At 44.0% G+C, this 22,416-nt stretch overlaps 1 protein-coding gene across 3 annotated transcripts; it reads left to right on the top strand.

Moving 5' to 3' along the window:
* The first annotated feature begins 516 nt into the window (after positions 1-516).
* Positions 517-20,998, top strand: EIF2D (eukaryotic translation initiation factor 2D). 3 transcript variants are annotated; one of them, XM_002760731.7, is made up of 15 exons: positions 517-702; positions 1,609-1,799; positions 3,244-3,327; positions 4,297-4,387; positions 7,035-7,142; positions 9,323-9,576; positions 10,072-10,189; positions 12,131-12,176; positions 12,599-12,702; positions 12,823-12,972; positions 13,343-13,432; positions 15,087-15,182; positions 16,580-16,700; positions 18,859-19,033; positions 20,795-20,998. In XM_002760731.7, the coding sequence occupies exons 1-15, from the start codon at positions 647-649 to the stop codon at positions 20,863-20,865; spliced, it is 1,755 nt and encodes a 584-aa protein (XP_002760777.2). In that variant the 5' UTR covers positions 517-646; the 3' UTR covers positions 20,866-20,998. The 3 variants fall into 3 exon arrangements, with proteins under 3 accessions (XP_002760777.2, XP_078213136.1, XP_035136981.2); XM_078357010.1 differs by having other exon boundaries at positions 517-869; XM_035281090.3 differs by lacking the exon at positions 12,823-12,972.
* The last annotated feature ends 1,418 nt before the right edge of the window (positions 20,999-22,416 follow it).

Here is a 22,416-nt window from a genome sequence, read left to right as displayed (position 1 = left end):
CCAGGCATGCGCCACCACACACGGCTGAATTTTTCTTTTCTTCTTATTTTTTTATTTTTTATAGAGATGTGTTTCACCATGTTGCCCAGGTTGGTCTCGAACTTCTGGGCTCAAGCGACCCGCCCCGCTCGGCCTCCCGAAGTTTGGGATAACGGGCTTGAGCCACCGCGCCCGACAGAGGGCTTAACTCATGTTTATGAGTTAATAAATGAACCAAACCGAATGGAATGGGAGCTTGCAGAGCTTCCACTCTAGGAAATTACTAGGCTGACGGACTGGAAGGAAATAAACCCAATCGCTGTTGGCGTGGCTGAGTCTCCACCGAGGCGCAAACACCAGTAGCTCGCGCAGGCGCAAACCCAGGCCCTCGAGGGGATGGGACGGAGGGCGGGGGAGGGGCGTTCCCTGGGCCCCGCCCCGCCCCGGCCAGCTTTAGTTCCCGGCATCGCCACTAGGGGCGGCCGCGGCCTCCCCAGCGGCAACGGCCAAGAAGCTGTGTGGCCCAGGTTTCCAGCCGGGCCCTTTTCGCTGCCGGGCCCCAGCATGGCTGCCTCCAGGGCTACGGGCCGGGCAGGCGCTTCGCTCTCGCTTTCTTGACATTCCTTGGTTTCTGTGCTCTCCTCTTCCCCAGACCACCCCAGCAGACATGTTTGCCAAGGCCTTTCGGGTCAAGTCCAACACGGCCATCAAAGGGTCGGACAGGTGAGGGAGGAAAGGGGCCTGCTCTGCCCACCAGAACAGCCAGACATCTCTTGGGCCCGGCTGGCCCATAGCCCTCGCTGGTCTCTGCCGACATCCTCGGATGAAGGCCGAGGGATATGCCAGGGAAGGGACCCTAGGAGGCACGGGTGGTTTAGATACATTTTGAGGTAAGAATGGAGAGGGGACCTGACTCTCTTTTGGATATTCTAGTGAGTTCTAAAGAAAACGTAGTTAGGTCAGCGTTTACTGACTGTAGACTATTTAAGGTGTTGTGGAGGATGCAGAAATGAAGGAATACAGGGTTCCTGCCCTCCCAAGAGCTTAGTGTCCCTTGGGAGAGATTGGATGGGATACCAATAATTAAAAGTGTGAGAGAAAAAAATGACCCGTGATTACTTCTGGCAGGAGAGACAGCTGGAAACTGAGGTGGGAGAGAATAAGGCACACATGGTAAGGAGAACTGTATCTGTTCAGACGGGGTCACAAATGGAGATTGTGTCTGGAGTTTTGTAACCAGTGCTTTATAGTTGTTTATAGGTGTCATGGTATAGTTATTTAATCGTAAACTGGCAGATTTTCAAAGCATATATGAGAAAGGAGTGGGCCCAAGGGCTAGGCATGCAGTCAGGAAGGCAGGGCTGTTTCCTGCGTCAGGCTAACTTGTGTTGTTCACTGGGGCTGTTTTCTCACCCATAAAATGGAAAGACATGCCCCAGGAATGAGTGAAAATAAATGACAATGGATGAAAACGGGTTTAGGATGTTTCCGAAGAGTGTGAGACTAGGACATCTTAAACCAGGAAATCTTTCTTTGGCCCTTGTGATTTTATAGGGAGCTGTTTTGTGTTCTTGATATTTATTAAAGCCCATCCAGGCAGGATTCACAGTGCTGGTGTGCTTTCTACAGGAGAAAGCTTCGAGCTGATGTGACAACTGCTTTCCCCACCCTTGGAACAGATCAAGTCTCTGAGTTAGTACCTGGAAAGGAGGATCTCAACATTGTGAAGTTGTATGCTCACAAGGGGGATGCGGTGACTGTATATGTGAGTGGTGGTAACCCCATCCTCTTTGAACTGGAGAAAAATCTGTATCCAACAGGTATGACAACAGGAAGAAGATGGCCATTATCATTAGGTAGTTCTTGCCTAACCTCTCCTTCTGCTTCTTCCATTAACCTGTCTCCCATAAAATAAGCACAAAATCTCCTAATACCATCCCCAAGGATCTTTATGGACCTAGGATTCCTAGAATTGGAACTTTCAATTCTATGATGCAAAAGGTTTTCTCCTATGCAAAACCACTATAGGAGGGATTAAAAAAGGGTTAACATAAAGGGTGGTTGCAAAGGGAAGTTCTGAGATGAAGGAACAGTGACTGAGAAGTTTACAGTGGGTCAACTAGGGATAGAGCAGAGGTCTTGAAAAGGATGGAATTTCACGGCATGTAAATACACACACACACACACAGAGATAGAGAGAGAGAGTTAAGGTCTTACTCTGCTTACTCTGTCACCCAGGCTGGAGTGCAGTGGTGTGATCATAGCTCACTGTAACCTCAACTTCCTGTGCTCAAGGGATCCTCCCACTTCAGCCTCCTATGTAGCTGGGACTACAGGCATATGCCACCATGTCTGGCTACTTTTAAAATTTTTAGTAGAGACAAGGTCTCGCTATGTTGCTCGTCCTCGTCTTGAACTCTTGAGCTCAAGTGATTTTCCTGCCTCAGTCTCCCAAAGTGTTGGGATTACAGGCATGAGCAGGGTGCCTGTCCTAAAAAATGTTTCTTAAAACTCTCTGCAGCAGGATTTTCCTAAAATACTGAAAAGAGATGCTGTGATAGGAAAGAAGCTGGATTGATAGGCTACATACCCTGCTGTTTTCATGATGTACTTTAACCAGATGTCTCACAGGGACTTTTTAGGCTGCCACTGGCTTTCTAAGATTCTTTGCCTTCTCTGTCACAAATCTCAGGGACAAAGTCTCCTTTTCTCTTTTCCATAGCTGCTGCACCTACTTTGTAACTTGGGGCTTTTCATCCTCCAGGGTTGGCTGCAGCCATGCAATGCAATATCCTTAGGCCACTCCTGCCCCTGATCTCACTTCCTTGCTGTACCTGAAGACAACCACAATGCTTTTTGACCTAGGAATTTTACTGCTAATCACTATGGAAACAGGGGATAAAAATTTTAAACATGGGAAAGTTTGAAAATTTTGTATAGCTGGCTCCCTGTTCTTAGGTTACTTGCTTCTGAAGCCATACATAAAAGCTTCATTGGTTCTTTGCTCTCACTTTTTTGTCCACTGTGGCCATTGCTGCTCCTGCAATCTAGGTACCTCCAAATCTCAAGTGACACCAGTTTCTTAGGTTTTTTTCTTCCTCAAAAATGAAACCTCTCTGGGCATTCCCTTACAACCTTCTCTTTAGCTTTGAGTTGAGTTTCTTTCCTTATTCTAATTAAAGCGACCATAGTGTTAGACCTTTCCATTTCTCTAGAAGATTGGATTTTTAAGTGGTACTATTTTCTGGATCTCTTTTTGGGCAGTGTACACGCTGTGGTCCTATCCTGATCTTCTGCCAACATTTACAACATGGCCTCCGGTACTTGAGAAACTGGTAGGGGGAGCAGGTAAGAGGATTTTCCTATGTTCTGGCTATTGGCTGGAAACAACTTAGCAAAGGCCAACTGATTTAATAAACTTAGCCAATTCCTGGTTTTGTGTAGTCGAAGAATGTTTTCCCCTGTGTGTTTTATGTTTCTCACTTGGCCAGTTCCACAGATCTCTGGGCCTCTCTGGCCCTGTTGTAAGGCTTAAATAAGGGTTGTAAAAGTACTTTGTGAACCACCATATGCTGTACTGTAAATCAATAAGCTGAGTTTAGGAAACTAGGACAAGACAGATCATGTTATAGGATACTCAAACTTTTTTTTTTTTTCTGAGATAAGGACTCACTCTGTTGTCCAGGCTGGAGTGCAGTGGCATGATCTTGGCTCACTGTAAACTTTGCCTCCCAGATTCAAGTGATTCTCCTTCCTCAGCCTCCCAAGTAGCTAGGATTATAGGCGTGTACTACCATGCCTGGTTAATTTTTATACTTTTAGTAAAAATGGGGTTTCACTATGCTGGCCAGGCTGGTCTTGAACTCCCAACCTCAAATGATCTACCTGTCTCGGCCTCCCAAAGTGTCAGGATTACAGGCGTGAGCCACTGTACCTGGCCAAGAGTACCTCTTTGATGCCAGAAGACTGTTTAGGAGCTGAGTCTGGAGAGGAAGTGAAGGTTCCCACTCCTGGCTTAGAAACCATCATTTGAATCAAAACAAATATCCTGCTATTGGATGGGCAAAGTGGTCATTAAAGGCGTAAGCCACAGGTGTGAGACACTGTGCCTGGGCCAGGACACTCAAACTCTGACCTTTAGACCCCTAAGGGGAGAAGGTCTGATACTGAAGTTGCCATTTTTCATTTTTATTGTGAATAACATCGTTGATACTTAATAACTATTTTTTTGTTGAGTGAGTGAGGAAATGATGAAGTAAAACAGAGTTAGGTGGAGGTTCAGTGCAGGTTGTGATGTTTTTGTTTTGTTCATTGCAGATTTGATGCTGCCTGGACTAGTGATGCCCCCTGCTGGTCTGCCTCAGATACAGAAGGGCGACCTCTGTGCCATTTCCTTAGTGGGGAACAGGTACTGTGCCAGGCCACCATGCCTCTGGGGGAAAATCTTACGTGAAAGAGAAGTTGGAGGGGAATGATAACTTGTAAAGCATGTGAAAAAAAGAGTGAAAGCAAAAATTGGTTCTGGAAGAAGCAGAGAGTGGGTCAGCAGGGGAATGGCCGCGAGCCTATGGGAAGTCCATGAGTCTGGGCCGAGTGTATTTGCTGTTTGCTGTTGCTGCTCTGTTTTCTTAGAATTTTCATTTTTTTAGATTTACAGAAGAGTTGCAAAGATAGTACAGTTCTGACTTGCTCTTTACCTGGCTTCTGCTAATGGTAGCCTCTTAAGTGACCACAATATATATTATTGCAGCTAAGGAATTAACATTGGCACAGTACTGCTAACTAAACTACAGACTTGATTCACATTTCCCCAGTTTTTTCACTACTGTCTTCTTTCTGTTCACGTATCCGACCTAAGATACCAAATTGCATTTAGTTGTCATTCTGTTTGTGACCTTTTTTTGGTCTTTTCATTATCTTTCATCACCCTCACACTTTCTCCCTATATCCATATCATCATCCTCATCTTTAAATTATTTTTGATAGCTTTATTGAGATACAGTACAGTTGACATACAGACAGGATCTCACTCTGTTGCTCAGGCTGGTCTCAAACTCTTGGCTTCAAACGATACTCCTGCCTTTGCCTCCTAAAGGGTTGGGATCACAGACATGAGTCACTGCTTCTAGCCTCCACTGCCTCTTTTTAAAAATAAGAAGTAATTGTATGAATCACTCTGAAAAATCAAAAGCCCCCCCTCGCCCCACAATCTTTTTCTCCTAGAAATAACCGTTTTCAATTTGATGTGTCCTTCTTGCTGTTGTTCTACACATATATACCTGTGCATATAAAAATATATGGCTTAGGGTATGTGTGTTTAAAAATTCAAGTAAAATTATACTGTGTATGTGGTATTTTTTTCACTTAATATAGTGCAGACATTTTCTTTTTATTTTTAAACTGTTACATCTTAGTATTTAAATATGGCATTTTCCATGTCAGAGGAAACAGATCTGCCAAATCTTTTGACCTTCTGTGTGATGATGGAAGAGGCCCTCTCCTGGTGGATGTTGAGTTGCCTCCAGTTTGTTTCTATTACAAACGTTATCTTATTGATGCCTTTAGGGACACCATTGCCAGTATTTTTCCAGAGTAGATATTAAAATGCAGAACTCTTAGGTTGAAGATCATGTGTATTTTCTGTTTTCCAACAAACAAGCTGTATCAGTTTTTACTCCTACCTGCAGTATATATAGAGCCTATTTCCCTGTACACTTGCCAATACTGGATATGATGGGTCATCTTCATTTGTGTTATGCTAGTGAGTGAAAAACGAGATCTCACTTGTTTTTTTCCATGGAGATGACCAAGATGGACTCATTATATTGATAATTTCTTCTTTGAGAGAGAAAGAAAGAGCGATGGTAGGCATGAGAGGGATCAGTGTTTAAAGATCTTATTTTTGCTACTCATATTCTTCTATTTTCCTTGAATGCTTTGAAACCAAGCATCTAGAAACTTTCATTTACCTATAGCAGAAATTACAGTTGAAAAGAATGATGGCATCACTGTTTTTCTCCCCTAATATTCTATCTGAGGTAGGAGGAAACTATGTAAATGGATATTTGACCTGTTCACTTTAGCCTTTGGAGTGTATACGGGGGTGGAGCTGTGGATGGTTTGTGTTGGGGCTAAGGGTATGAGGGGTTGTTAAAAATACAAGTCATGTTCAAGACTGGAGTTCTCAAGCCATTGACCTTTCAGGGGTAGAAGAGAAAAACCTTCTTTTAAGAACTGGGAAAGAAGCCAGATTCAGATTTTGTGGCAGGAACTGACCTATAGGTACGTTAGCACAGCTACCAGGTTTAGAGTAAGTTTAAGTGTTGGAAACTCCTACTTGGACCTTGGCTACCTTGCCAGGCTTATGTATTCCCTGACTGTTATCCAGCTAGTCACCCACCCTTACAGGTAATATCTGATTGATCAGTACTCGAGTAACAGAGATTTACTCATCTGACAGAGATTTCTCATCTAGGCTTTGGAAGTTACTGTAGTTACTATTTATGTGGTTGTTTTTGATATACGGGAAATATCCAGTTCTTAGATACACAGTTGCACTGAGCAACCCTCTTATAAAGTCAACTCAGGAGGAACTTCTCCACTTTGCCCTGCTGTGTGTCTCTTCTCTCTTCCCTGTGGCAACCCTCAGCCTAATTTATGATATATGAGTTGCCCCCACCTTAAAACTTCCTTATGGGATTGCTATGACTTCTTTAAGGTAGAGGAAATAATTTATATTTTTGAAATTAATGAAAGGGAACATTAAATATCCTTCCAAGTCTCACCTGGATTTAATTCACAGTAGGAATAAAACAAAGGCAGTGATAAAGTCAGCAGAAGAGTTGCTAACACAGAAGTTTAATGTTTGGTCAAAGGATTTTTGAAATTTATAGGTAATCTGAAGAAAACTGAAAGTGGACTGAGTTTGGTTTTATGATACAAGACCTTCACATTGGCAACCCTGGTATTTCTACCACATGTGTCAGAAGATGATCCTAACACGTGCCCTTCCTGCAGACGTTCTTGACCCTGGTCTCTGGCTTCTTTCTTTTTAGAGCCCCTGTAGCCATTGGAGTGGCAGCCATGTCCACAGCTGAGATGCTTACTTCAGGCCTGAAGGGAAGGGGCTTCTCTGTGCTCCACACTTACCAGGACCACTTGTGGTGAGTATAGAGTTTCTTCTGTTTCACAGACAGCCAAGGCAGGTGGGGAGAGGATGGGGCCTGAGATTCAGGAGTGAGAGTTTTGGTCCTAGCCATGTCATTAAGCAAGTTGCTGACTCCAGACTTTTATTTCCTTGCCAAATATAAAGAAAATAATTTTTTCCCCTGTTTGGACAAGTAATGAGAGAGAACTTTGGTTATTTTCTAAGTGAATTATAGAATCTTAGACCTGAAAGAAGACCTTAGGAATTGTCTGCTCTGCCCCTCTACAGTGATATTCATTTTTTTTATAGCCTTGGTCAATCTGGCCCTAGCTGCTGTGCACATTTTAGGCATCACATAGCCCCATGATGAGTGCTTCTGAATCCAAATCATGGCTGGGTAGACCTTTAGGCACCAGGACAATAACCTGAATACTTTTATGTTATTCAGATTTCACATTCCAGACTCCTCCCCGTCATGGAAGTAAAGCATTCTGACTGTAAAGGTTGCATTCTTGAGACATGTACCTGTTCGTTTTTCTGGTTATCTTCTTGTCAGTTTGCCAAAACAGTAAGCAACACTTTTCTCAGAAAACACATTTAGTCAAGTATTGTGGCCTGTTGGTACAGTCATTCTTACGTTTTATAACCCAGTCTTGGAATTATTAATTTTTTTTTTTGAGATGGAGTTTTGCTCTTGTTGCCCAGGTTCGAGTGCAATGGCGTGATCTCAGCTCACTGCAACCTTCACCTCTTGAGTTCAAGCAATTCTCCTACCTCAGCCTCCCAAGTAGCTGGGATTACAAGCATGTGCCACAATGCCCAGCAAATTTTTGTGTTTTTAGTAGAGACAGGGTTTCACCATGTTGGCCAGTCTGGTCTCAAACTCCTAACCTCATGTGATTCACCCATCTAGGCCTCTCAAAGTGCTGGGATTACAGGTGTGAGCCATCGCTCCCGGCCGGAATTGTTAATTTTACAAGTACTGGCCAAGTCCTCCTTTGCTGGAGATATAACCTCATTTTAGCCTGCTTTTAGATATTTGAGGGCTGGTGACTGATGTTTTCTTAGTACCTTGGTTTTTTTGTTTTTTGTTTTGTTTTGTTTTTGAGATGGGATCTCAGCTTACTGCAACCTCCACCTCCCGGGTTCAAGTGATTTCTCCTGCCTCACTCTCCCGAGTAGCTGGGATTACAGGCACCTGCCACCATGCCTGGCAAATTTTTTTGTGTGTGTAATTTTAGTAGAGACAGGGTTTTACCATGTTGACCAGGCTGTTCTTAAACTCCTGACCTCAGGTGATTGGCTGCCTCAGCCTCCCACAGTGCTGGGATTATAGGCATGAGCCACTGCGCCTGGCTGTCCCTTGTTTTTTAACTATCAGTCTGGGCAGCAGCAATCAAGGTCAAGAGTTTGTTTTAGCAGCAGCTGCTTTGTTTCTCTCCCTGCACCTCGAAAAAAATATTTACGGTATTTACCTGATCAGAATAGCCCTAACATACCCTTCGGCTTTCCTGTGAACAATACTGATAAGCATTGCCATATTTATTGGTTAAAACTTAGTTTGATTTGCAGAATGTTGGCTGAGATAAAGCTTTTTGCTTCTCTGTGTGCTTTGCTCTGTGGTATCGCTTTTTCCCTGTCTTCCTAAGGCTTCGTGGCATAAAACCATGATAACCTCTGCTTCCCAAGTTCGACTGCATTTGATGTAGCACAGATGCCATTGATTTTGCAGTCCTTGAGCAGTCCACGTGTTTGTGTTTTATTACATATGCTGAGCCTGGGTTTGCATTTCACCAAACAGATATTACAGATGCATTGGCGATCTTATTGTTCATATTTAATTCAAATTGGTTTTTTTATTAACTCAGATGGAGGGAACATTTTTGGGAGTCCATCGTAAACTGTTTTTTCTTTAATCTTTGTTAGTCCTGGGGTGTCTATTAATAGTATTCTTTTGGGATAGGGAGGGGACAAGACTTATTCTCTCCATCTCAGAGAGGAGGAAACTGAGGCATGGGACTTTTGGGGCCCAGAATTGAAAATGCACTTGAGATGAGGGCACAGGCTCTCTGCCCCTCCTGGCCACTCCTGCATGTTGGCTCTTTGCTATCTTTGACGTCACCGCTGTCTCTTCTGTGGCCAGGGTTGGAGAGTATTGTGGCTGCTGTTGGTGTTTCTGACATGAGATTTTTCCAGGCGGTCTGGAAACAAGTCCTCTCTACCTTCCATTGCTCCACTGGCCCTGAATTCAGCAGATGTCTGTGAAGAGAAGGGGGCTGTCCAGGTGGACTCCACCCTGCGGGGAGACATGAGGCACATGACTCTGGAGGGAGAAGAGGAGAATGGGGAGGTTCATCAGGTGTGTGAGGAGAAGTCCCTCTCAGAAGCCTCAGAAGACACCAGCATCGGGGGCCTGAACCAAGACTCCACAGATGGCAAAACGCTTCAAGGTATACCTCTGGGAGTAGAAGGGTCCATCTCCCTGCCTCTCAATTTGGGAGCCTGATGAGCTCCCCTTCACTGCTGACTAGAATGGCCCTGAAGCTCCGTGGGAGGAGGGGAAGGTACTTATCTTCTATGAGGGTGGTGCAGTAGCCCTTTCACATCTTGTTTTTGAGTCCTTTCCACATAAGTCACGTCTTCCTGGGCGCTAATCTCCCCTGGCATTTGCCTGTTTTCAGCTACAAGCCCTCCAAGGTTTCTTCTGGGTCGACTTCTCTGGGTGAACACTCCTAGCTTGGTGGGACTTTGTAGCTTGACCCCTTCTCTGGGGTCAACCCTCTTCAAAGGCTCAGTGCTCAAGAGAGTCTGGGAGCTTTGGTACCTGGGAATGGGTTCCTTTCAGAGCCAAGGGTGTGAGGTAGGGATGAAGCTGGGGGTCAGTTTCTTTTACCAGGTGTGCTGTATCCCTCAGGAAGGATGTGGCTCTTGTCTTTTCCCTGCAGAGCAAATGGATGAGTTGTTACAACGATGCTTCTTGCATGCCTTGAAGTGCCGAGTCAAAAAGGCTGACCTCCCTTTACTCACCAGCACTTTCCTTGGCAGCCACATGTTCTCCTGCTGGTATGGAAAGCACTGATGTGGGCTGGAGGATGGGGCCAGGGTCTCACGTGTGATCCTTGGCAGTAGGACAGAATGAGGCCGATGTGGGAACTGGCTGAGGGACATGCTGTGGAAAGAGTGGAGGGAGTGGCTTATCTAACAAATAAATTCGTTCTTGGGTTCTAAAAACTGAATTTTTAGCTTGCCAGGCTGTTAAAACAAAATCTTAAATTTTAACCAATGAAAGGATATTGAGGACTGGTAAGTTAAAATTCCTGATATTCCATGAACATTTCCTCTGCTGTGGGGGTTCTGGGCAACCTCACAAATCTGGCAGCCTGTCCTGTGCAGGAAGTGTCCCAGAGCAGCCTCTTTGTCAGGAGGTTTCTTCTAGAGCATTCAACCTCCTCACACTTCTGAAAAGTAGGTGGGGGCCCAGATTAGGTTTTATTAGGTGGATGAATTGGTGTGATCACCCCCCTCCATCCTGGCCCACCCCATCCAAAAACACAAGCCACCAGGAGAGGTAGTATTGCATGTGGATGGAACCTGGATTTTGAAGACAGCCATATGGGCTCAACTGCTAGCTCTCCAGGGTGTTTGAGCAAGGTGCGTTTTAGCTAGTTACTGGGCTTCTCTGAGTCCTAATTTCCAATAATCATGGGATTGCTGTAAAGATTATATAGCCTGACACATAATAAGCATTCAGTAAATCATATCAAGAGGTTTGCTTATTGATTTTTACCCTGAGATTTAATTAATTTATTTATTTTCTTTCTATTATTGTTTTGAGACACAATTTCACTGTCACCCAGGCTGGAGTGCAGTGGTGTCATCTTGGCTCATTGCAACCTCTGCCTCCCAGGTTCAAGAGATTCTCCTGCCTCAGCCTTCCCAAGTAGCTTGGATTATAGACACATGCCACCAGGCCCAGCTAATTTTTGTATTTTTAGTAGAGGCAAGGTTTTACCATGTTGGCCATGCTGGTCTTGAACTCCTAACCTCAAGTGATCTACCTGCCTCAGCCTCCCAAAGTGTTGGGATTACAGGCGTGAGCCCCTGTGCCCGGCCTGAATTTATTTATTTTTGAGAATCTGGCTGTGATTTTTTTAAAAGTGACTTTTAATGTAATCTCTTCCCATTCATACTTAGGCTTCTTTAAGCTATTCTGTGCAGGTGTGGTATCTGGAATGTGTGGAGGGATACTTCATTATTTGTCCTGACTTTCTTGAGTTACAAATAACTGAGAAAGGAGCCCCAGAATATTCTGTAGGATAAGATTCTAGGGTGGATTCTAGAAGGACTCCTTGAGAATCCACAGCACACTCTTCTGTAAAGGACCAGGTAGGAAATACGAATATTTTCAGTTTTGCAGGCCATACCATCTCTGTTGCAACTATTTGATGCCGCCATTGTAGCACTAATGTGACCGTAGACAGTAGATAAGTAATTAGTGGGCCGGACCTGGCCCCAGGATGCAGCTTGCTGGGCCCCACTTTGGGCCTGGCTGCCCACAGTGTGAGTTTGCTGTTGGAACTTTGGAGGCCACAGAAAGTTGTCTGGTCTGGGGGGAATCTAAGGCTGAATCCAATGCAGTAGCCACTGACCACATGTGACTATTTTCAGTTTAAATCAATTTACATATATAAAATTTAAAATTCAGTTCCCTTGGTCACATGAGTCACACTTGAAGTGCTTACTACCCACATGAGGCTAATGGCTGCCCTGTTAGACAACACAGAGAACATTCCACATCTATGGAAAGCTCTGTTGAACAGCACTGGTTTAGAATGTCCCATAGTCTGCACCCCTCTCTGATGCCACCCCTAGGTAGAGAGTGGCCTGTGGCCTCTCTCTGAAGGTGGGGGAGGAAGGCTGAGGAAAAAGGCCCTCGTCTCAGTGTCAGGCAGGTCCCAGCATGACTGCTCGTTAGCTTAACTTGCCTTTTCCATCTGCCATCAGCCCTGAAGGACGACAAGTGGACATAAAGAAGTCAAGCTACAAAAAGGTAAGCAGGAATCTTCTTTGCAGACCCGTGCAGAGAGTTGTGTAAGGGGCACGTACGACACAAGCCAGATGGATGCTGGGGAAGCCCTGTCTACCAGGGCTAGAATTAAGCTTTTTGGCTCCAAGTATAAGGGGGAAGAAAGAAACTCTCCCTGGGCTGAGGCAGTTGGTGGCACTCACTCTCCTTTCTTCTTTGAGTCCTTTATATCTGATTAGGGTTCTGAACGGCCTCACTGGTTAGTCTCTAGCAGCTTCTTGCTCCCTGGCCCTCAGGTTGGGGGCCTCCCAGTTTCTGGTTGATAAAGGCAGAGGCTGTCTCATATCCCTGCACAGTCCCTGCCTAGCTTACTCTGGCACATCCTGGGTGCTCAGTATGTGTGTGGAATCAATGAAGTCCCCTACCACTGGCCCTCTCTCCCTTAGCTCTCTAAGTTCCTGCAGCAAATGCAGCAGGAGCAGATTATACAGGTGAAGGAGCTGAGCAAAGGGGTGGAGAGCATTGTGGCTGTGGACTGGAAACACCCGAGGTGAGTGCAGGGGGCCTGTCACTGTAGCCCAGCTGGCCCCAGGGCACCTGGGCCACGGACTGGGGATTGCTGAGATGCTAGTATAAAATGTGTTTTTTCTTTCCTTCTGCTGGGTTTTAGGATTACATCTTTCGTCATGCCCGAGCCCTCCCCGACCTCCCAGACTATCCAGGAGGGTAGCAGGGAACAGCCCTATCACCCTCCAGATATAAAACCCCTCTACTGTGTCCCAGCCAGCATGACCCTGCTCTTCCAGGAGTCTGGCCACAAGTGAGTTTTTGGAGAGCAGCCCTTCTCTGCCTGCTTGGTGTTCCGGCCTACAGTTCCTCTCAACCTGAGTAGTGCTCTTTTGTGACTGGCAAAACCTGCTCTGCCCGTGTTCTCCCCTTCTCCCAAATCCAGCTCCTAGCCTCCTTCCCTGGGGAAGTTCCTCTGGACTAAATGAATGAGTAGGTCTCACCCTTTTCTGCCTGTAATTATTCTTTGTGTGGTCATGCTCACTTCAGTCAGGAAAAGGGAAGAAACTAGAGGCCGAAAGCTGAGGACAGTCCCCGGCTCAGCAGGGCGTAAGTCTGGGCATCTGTAGTTTGTCTCATGGTACAGCGTGAACTAACCCCCGGGGTCACTTCTCCTCACCTAGGAAGGGGAGCTTTCTGGAGGGCAGTGAGGTCCGATCAATCATCATTAACTATGCCAAGAAAAATGACCTGGTTGACACAGACAACAAAAAGTGAGTACATGAGAAGGAGTGCTAGATCTGTCTTTTTGGGTCTTCACCTTTATCAGACATAGACACATTTGGGGAGGATGTCAGGGAGGGGAATAGAAAACCATAGCATCTTAGAAGTAACCAAGAGCAGTGGTTTCCAAACCACATGCAGTGGATCCCCAAAGCTACTGTCTGGGGTGTTCAGATCCATGTATGCGGTCAACATCGACTTTAAACTAAGTGAATATTCTCTCACAAATACCCAGGAATCATCTTTAAGTGGCTATTGTAAGGAATAAAACGCAAGCTTAAAGAGAATTGACTGGAGTCATCATAGCTTTTAGTGTTTTTTTACTGATACATATTTGTACATATTTATGGGGTGTGGGTGTTATTTTGTTACATGCACAGAGTGTATAATGATCCAGGCAGGGTGTCTGGGGTATCGTCACCTCGAGTGTTTACCATTTCTATGTGTTGGGAACATTTTAAGTCCTCTCTTCTAGCTATTTTGACATATACAATACATTGTCGTTAACTATAGTCACCTTACTCTGCTATCAGAGATTAAACTTCTTTCTTCTAACTGTATGTTTGTACCCATTACGGTATAATTTTCTTTAAGGGGGATATAGATGGTAAACTACCAGATGAGCATTCCATTAATTGTTTTTTACTTTAACGGCTGGGCACTGTGGCTCATGTCTATAATCCCAACATTTTTGTAGGCCAAGGCAGGAGGATCGTTTGAGGCCAAGGGTTTGAGACCCACCTGAGCAGCATGGTGAAACCCTATCTCTACAAAAAATACAAAAATTAGCTCGGCATGATAGGGCGTGCCTGTAGTCTCAGCTACTTGGGAGGCTGAAGTGGGAGGATTGCTTGAGCCCAGGAAGTTGAGGCTGCAGTAAGCAGTGATCATGCCACTGCACTGCAGCCTGGGCAACGTAGTGAAACCCCATCTCAAAAAAAATTTTATTTTTACTTTAAAAGAACATCGTTATGATAATTAAGTTGAGACCGACCAGCCTAACACCTTCATTTTATTTTATGTTTTATTTTTATTTTTGAGACAGAGTTTTGCTCTTCTTGCCCAGGCTGGAATGCAGTGACACAGTCTCTGCTCACTCAACCTCCACCTCCCAGGTTTAAGTGATTCTCCTCCCTCAGCCTTCCGAGTAGCCTGGGATTGCAGGCACCCACCACCACGCCCAGCTAATTTTTGTATTTTTAGTAGAGACAGGGTTTCACCATGTTGGCCAGGCTGGTCGTGAACTCCTGACCTCAGGTGATCCACCTGCCTCAGCCTCCCAAAGTGCTGGGATTACAGGGGTGAGCCACTGTGCCTGGCCAACACCTTCATTTTTAAGATTCCCACTTCCTTTCATTCTTCCTCACTAGCCAATTGTGATGCTAAGCTTAGAAAGCTGTGGTCACTTCGTTAGTAGCAAAGGATCCTGGTTTTCGAATTTATCCCATCTCACTTTCTCCTCCACTTCCTGCTTTTCCTAGGAAAAATGTACCCATAAGGTACATTGCCGACTGGACTGTGGGCCCATAATTGGTTCGTATCCTGAATGACTGTAAGCGACATATGAGAGATGAATCCTGAGTTAGCCTTCAGGTCAGAAGAGACAAGTCTAAGATTTCTTCATTGCCTCTTCTTTCCCTTTAGTCTTGTGAAGCTGGATCCCGTCCTATGTGACTGCATCTTAGAGAAAAATGAACAGCATACAGTCATGAAACTTCCATGGGACAGTCTTCTGGCCAGGTAATAGGCATTGGCAGTTTTCTATCTCCAACTTTTCTATCCCCTCCCCTTAGTATCGATCACACTGAACTTAATACTGTCACTATCTTAGTCTTTGATTTTCTTTCTGTAATTCATACCAAGCCAGTCTATATAAACACAGGCTTGAGGAACTCTGATGTAGGGGGGTCTTTGGAACAATTTGAGCCAATATAACATAGGAGAACTTGAAAGGAACAACAAAAAGGAAATCAATTAAAAATAAGAACTTCAGGCAGGTGCAGTGGTGTACGTGCCTGTAGTCCTAGCACTTTGGGAGGCGAAGGTGGTAGAATTGCATGGGCCCGGGAAGTAGAGGCTGCATTGAGCTGTGTTCACATCACTATACTCTGGCCTGGGTGATAAGATGAGATCCTGTCTCAAAAAAAGAACTTATTCTGTTAAAGTGAGGGCATTTAAAAAAATAAGAAAAAAATAAAAAACTTCAATAAGATTCAGAAGCAAAAGAAGGCTGGGAAAGTTTCTTAAAGTCTTTAAAGGAAAGATTCTTAATATTCCTTCTTTTCCACCTAACCGAAAATAGTGTATTGTGAGGAGTCAGTGAGGGCATTTAAAAAAATAAGAAAAAAAAAACTTCAATAAGATTCAGAAGCAAAAGAAGGCTGGGGAAGTTTCTTAAAGTCTTTAAAGGAAAGATTCTTAATATTCCTTCTTTTCCACCTAACCGAAAATAGTGTATTGTGAGGAGTCAATAGACTACAGCCCATGGGTCAAATCTGGCCTGCCACCTGTTTTTGTAAATAAACTTTTATTGGAACACAACCATATCCATGTACATGTTATCTGTGGGCTGCTTTTGTGCTATGACAGCAGAATTGAGTAGTTGTAAGAGACCAGGTGACCGGCAAAACCCAAAATATTTACGGTCTAGCCCTTTATAGATAAAGTTTGTTGATTCTGATATATGTGATAGCAAGAGAAAACTTGGTTAGAGAAAAGGTAGAAATACCTCATGGTAAAAGTATTCTATAAAACATGTCAGAAATGTGAAGCAGCACTCGCAGGCAATAGGCTGCGGAAGGCACATTCTTGAAACAGGTAGTAGCCTCCACAAGGCAGACAGCAGATTCTCAGAAGGCCAGGTCACTGGACAGTTTCCGGGGGCTCAGGTCACTGATGTTCCTGTCTTTGAATCGGCGCGTGTCAACATTGGCTGCACTTTAGGGAGCTTTAAAAAATACGTAGCCCTGGTCACAGATACAGATTTCACTGATCTGGGCTGCAGCTCCCTAGGGATTTGAATGATTCTAATGTGCAACCAAGGTTGTGAACTTGCAGTTTCAGCTTACACCTAACTGCCTGCTGGTGGTCAGGTATGAGGAAATGCTTTCTGTTGCAACTCATAACTTCCATTTCAGGTGTTTGGAAAAATTACAGCCTGCCTATCAAGTGACCTTTCCTGGACAAGGGCCCGTTGTGAAGAAAGGGAAAATCTGTCCAATTGACATCACTCTAGCACAGAGAGCTTCTAATAAAAAGGTAATTTACAAAAGACACAATGTTCGAGGATGGCGATTTAATGTTCCTGCCAAGTTCTGGGACCTAATGTGATCGGAGGTTTTTAGATTGGCCTCAAATACATCAAAATTTTTAATGAAACACTCATGTTTGTCTGTCTGGACTGGGCTCTGTATGAAACAGGTAAAGCTGACCCCCCTTACTCACTGCCCTCTAGGATTTTGTTCTAGGAAACTTGCTAGTGCCTGATTACAAAAGTAAATAAGATTTTATTTTTATTTTTTTCTTAGAACTATGTTATGGGCGTTCAGCTCCCATACATGCTTTCACCTCTTAGGCTTTGCTCAACGAAAATAACTCGTAAAAAACTTGCTAAAGGAACTGAGTGCATTTAACTTAGCAACACAAAGTTGTGGGGAACCAATGATATCTCTCCTCAAATATGTGCAAAGCTGTCCCCTGGCAAAGTAGGGCACTTACTCTATGTGCCTTGAGAAGACAGAAATAGGATTATTAGATGGAAATTCCAAGAACACAGACTTGAGTTCAAAATAAAGAACTTTGTAGTAGTAGTTATGAGCATGGGCTTTGGGTAGAACCGGGTTCACATGCAACCGTTGACTCGCTGCCTGCCTTCAGCATGTTACTTAATCTCTTTTTGTCTGAGTTTTACTGTGTGAAAAATGGGGATAATGTCCATGGCTGAAGCACTTGGTATAGAAATACTTGGTTCTCAATCATTGAGAACCAGTAATGATAACCTTTATAATAATTAGTAATAGTATTTATTGAGTGTTATGTGCCAGACACATAATTTAAACAGTAATTTCCTGTTAATAATGAAAAATAGAATTGTCCAAAATTGAAGTTATTGCTTAATAAAATATTGAACATTTTTTCTGGAGGGTCTGCAAGCAAATATTAGGTGGCCACTTATTGAGGGAGGATGTAGTTGGGGCTTCATGCATCAGGTGAGCAGTTGGAAGAGATACAACCTCTAGTCTTATTGATTCTAAGATTCTCTGGGTCTGGAGCCCGTTGACAAGCATAAGGCTAGTTGAAGCTTTTTTTTTTTTTAATTGCATTTTAGGCTTTGGGGTACATGTGAAGAACATGCAAGATTGTTGCATAGGTACACACGTGGCAGTGTGATGGAGCTTTTATAATCTTTATTAATAGCAATCATCTCCCACGTATCTGATAGTAACACACTTTACCATCTGTAGTCATGAATGAGAAAGAATTTGTTTTAAAGTAACAAGGGGAAGAATTGTGATATTTTAAAAGCACTAACGTTTTTCTATTTTATTTCAAAGTCACATACTTGTCATTTGTGAAGTTGAATAACAGAAAAATGCTTGAGTTGCTGACTAGATATTTGATATTAAGGAACAATTGTTTGTTAATTTATTTTTAGGTGTGATGATGGCTTTGTGTTTATGTTTAAAAGAGCCTTAGGTTTTGGAGCTACCTACTGTAATATTTATAGATGAAATGGTCTGATATCTGGGAAGGTTTGCTTTAAAGTGATAGAGGAGTGGGGAGTAGACAGGGATATAGATGAATTGAGGTTGGCCATGAGTTGATAATTGTTGAAACTGGTGATAGGTGCATGTGGGTTCATATACTATTATACTTTCATTTATGTTTTAAATTCTTCATGCATCAGGTGGGCAGTTGGAAGAGATACGACCTCTAAAGTCTTACTGATTCTAAGAGTCTCTGGGTCTGGAGCCCATTGACAAGCATAAGGCTAGTTGGAGCTTTTATAATCTTTATTGATAGCAGTCATCCCCCATGCACCTGATAGTAACACACTTTACCATCTGTAGTCATGAATGAGAAAGAATTTGTTTTAAAGTAACAAGGGGAGAATTGAAATGAAAAAAATTTCAAATGAAACTTGAAATGAAAAAACTTAAAAGAAAGTAGACATTCTATGTGATACAGAGAGTATCTGTCCCTCTAAATATATAACATGTATTGGATGGGGTAAAGAGAGAATCAATTTAGAGGCACAAAAATAAATAAGTGATTTGGATTAAAAAAGTGCTATTATAGGAATGGTGAGCCATCAGAGAACACAGGGGCGGAGGAGGCTGCTGAGGCTCTGGAACGCCCTCTGGAGGGAAGGGAATGCAGTCACCACCGTCAGTCTATGTCCCCACTGTCCCCCCAGGTGACCGTGGTCCGGAACTTGGAGGCCTATGGTCTGGACCCATACTCAGTGGCTGCCATCCTTCAGCAGCGATGCCAGGCTAGCACCACCATCACTCCTTCCCCTGGGGCCAAGGACAGCCTTCAGGTGCAGATCCAGGGAAACCAGGTCCACCACCTCAGCTGGCTGTTGCTTGGTGAGCATTCCCTCTGAAGAGCCGGAGGCATTGGTCTAGCTCAGCAAAGACCTTCCTGCCAACTCTACTTGCATAATACATACACCACACACACACACACACACACACACACACACACACACACACACACACTCCATTTAGTTTTTAGCAGCTAGCAAGAAGATGGAACCAATGTTTGAATCAGATCCTTTGGCCCCTTCCAAATTCAATGCATTCTCTTCCCTATTAGAGTAGTTTTCTTCCTGGTTGGTCCCTTTTTATAAACATTTGGTGAGCACCCACATTTTTGTGCTAGGCCCATTGTTGGGGTTTTTGCAGGCATCTCTTTTAATCATAATGATGCTGCAGAGCTATTATCTGTTTTGCAACTGAGGAAACTGAGGCTCAGAGAGGTTCCGTGCCTTGCCCTGAGATCATCTGACTTGAGTGATACCACTGGGCATGGAACTTTTTTAGACTCCAGAGTCTAAGTTCTTTTTTTTTTTTTTGAGACAGAATAGTGCTCTGTCACTCAGGCTGGAGGGCAGTGGTATGGTCTTGGCTCACTGCAGCCTCCGCCTTCCAGGTTCCAGTGATTCTCTTGCCTCAGCCTCCCGAGTAGCTGGGATTACAGGCATGTGCCACCATGCCCAGCTAATTTTTGTATTTTTAGTAGATAAGGGGTTTCACTATGTTGGCAAGGCCGGTCTTGAACTCCTTACCTCAGGTGATCCACCTGCCTCGGCCTCCCAAAGTGTTGGGATTACAGGCATGAACCACCATGCCCAGACTAAAGCCTAAGTTCTTTCTACTAACTCTGGGTAACCCAGCCTCCAGTTTGTCCTCACTTCAAACCAGCCTTCACATCTCTACCTGAGTCAGCTTTCTTAAACAAATATGATCATATCACTTCCTTCTAAAAATCTTTATACGCTTCTTCAGAATTAACTCCTAGGCTCAGTAAGCAAGACCTCCCAGCCTGACCCCAGCCCAACCCCAGCCTTACTCCAGCCTTCCCTATAGGCTCTCTTTGTCAGGTCCTACACCCCTGTTGCAGGTACCAGCCGCTCTGGTGTCCTTGCAGTTCCCCAGATTCTCCTTGCCTGTTCACCCATGTGTGCTTCCACCTGGGCTATTCCTTTACCTAGCATGCCCTCCCACAGCAAGCCTGCCTGGCCTCACAGGCCCACTGGCCTAGCCCAGGGGTCCTAGGAAGCCTGTCCCTAAATTAGCATTTTAAACATTGCTAATATAGCATTTTCCACTTGTGTTTGTATTTCCAGTTAATATCTGCAGCTTGGCTAATTTTTTCTAATGTCTGAACTTCCTCTTACACTGAGCTGCTTGAGCCAGAAACCTTGCCTTTTTCTTCCTCAGGCCCTGGCATATATTAAGTGCTCAATTAGGCAAAGGTATTCCATGGCCTATGGCAGTCAGTACCTGGCAGTTAACTTATAGAGTTGAGCCCCTTTATGTGAAGAACCCTATACAAGGTACTGAGAAGAAATGTTATGAGGAAGAGAGAGGAGCATATGACTGAACAGACACGTTCTCTCCCATGGAAAAAAATTATAAATGCCTGAAATACATCCAGAAAGTAGCTGTCAGTGTGAAAATTTCAGAAATATACACATCAGCCTTGAGGTGTAAGGATAAGTGGTTAGTCCCAAAGTTGAATTTGAGCCGGGTGGAATGACATTGTGAGACAAACGGAACTGGTGAAGGGCCAGCCGGGGGCCAAGGTCGTGCTCCACTGAGGAGTGTGTGCTTTTTGGATTATAGAAGAGTATCAGCTCCCTCGAAAACACATCCAAGGTCTAGAAAAGGCCCCGAAACCTGGCAAGAAGAAGTGACAGACTCTTTTGTCTCACGTGGTGAATCCAGTGGAAATCCAAGCTCTGGGCTGGTAATTTTTATGAGCATTTTCAGCTTTTGCACATACAAAATATAATTCTTTACAAAAATAAATTTTTATTCTAATCTAAATCTGACTTCCCTCTTGTTTCCTCCACTTAGCTAAAATGTTGTACTAATTTTTTAAGTCGGAGTATTCTAAATGAACAGAAGAGGCTGCGTTGGCTGCCTTTGTGCCCATGTGGTTTCAGTGGTTTCATTCCTTCCCTGCTTTTCAAGTAGGCCAGCCCATTCAAAGTTCGGGCAGGTGAAGCCTTCCTGTTTTTAAAGACCTTCTACTAAATATCCTACTACTTAATTAACTTCCTAGCCCCAAAATAGTTCCTTCACATCTCTGAAGGGTTAGTCACATAGAAAACAGAACCCAGCTGTTCTCTAAAGCAACATAAGAAAGAATTGACCCTAAATTGCAGCCCAATTTAGGCTAGACAGAAATCAGAAACAGTACAAGCATATTAGGACATGGGTTTCTATAGGACAGTGATTCTAGTTTAGGACACTGCCGCTAACTGGTAAATTTGTGAAAAAACTCCAAGATGACAGTTTTGTTACAGTAAGAGTTTCATCCAACACATGCCCTCCTCAGCCTCAAATTCTTAACGTGGAGATCATGGAAGAGGTCTTTAGTAAGTCTTTAGAGGATCCATGAACTCCCTGAAATGGTGCCCAAGATTTTGTACGATCATTTTCCTGAGAGATGGACCATGCTTTGTCAAATTCCCAGAGAGATCACTTGATGCCAGAAAGGTACAGAACCGCTGCGCTGGCCCCTGCTCAGTCTGTGGAATCATTTCTCTGACTGGATCTCTCCTTGTAAAATAGGAAGGAGAACTGGGCTAAATTCCTTGAGTTCTTGGGTTTTACCATTAAGAGACAGTTGCACTTGAATTTACTTCCTTGTTTCTCTTCTGAGTTTTTCTCGAACTGAGATAAGAAAGCCTTAAAAATATCCACAGTATCCACAAATTGCCCATTTGAGGCTTCAAAAGGAAAAAAGGAATGGGTTTGAAAATGTGTATATGGCGCCTCCTACTGTCTGTTATCAGGCCCAGAATAGGCCTTTTTACTCGTGAGTAAACTCCTTAATTTCACCAATCATCTCTCTACTGGCATGAACTAGGAAAGGGATTTCCAGAAATTGAGCCTAAACAGGATCCTGTTAAAGCCTTTGGCCTGCCAGAGTCTGAGCTGAGGGCGCATGATCTGTATAGCAGTAGTGAACTATGGTCCTATGTGAATACAAGTGAAATGTAGCACTGTGTAAAGTTCTTTCACAAACTTGATTTGTTTTGCATGACCTTGGAGGGGGTGGAGGCTAAGAAAGGTCATGTCCTGCCTTGTTGATCTCTGCTGAAGACATAAAGCCAGTAAGTGGTAAGGCTGGGTCTAAAATGAACATCTACCCTTAACTGTGGTTTGACCCAGAATTCTGCCATGACACAGTGCTGTCCACATCTGTGCACGGAATGGTTTTCCAGTAACAGTGACAC

This window comes from Callithrix jacchus, chromosome 19 (genome assembly GCF_049354715.1).
Source record: "Callithrix jacchus isolate 240 chromosome 19, calJac240_pri, whole genome shotgun sequence".
Classification (NCBI taxonomy): Eukaryota; Metazoa; Chordata; class Mammalia; order Primates; family Cebidae; genus Callithrix; species Callithrix jacchus.
This window is presented reverse-complemented; position numbering and strand designations above follow the sequence as displayed.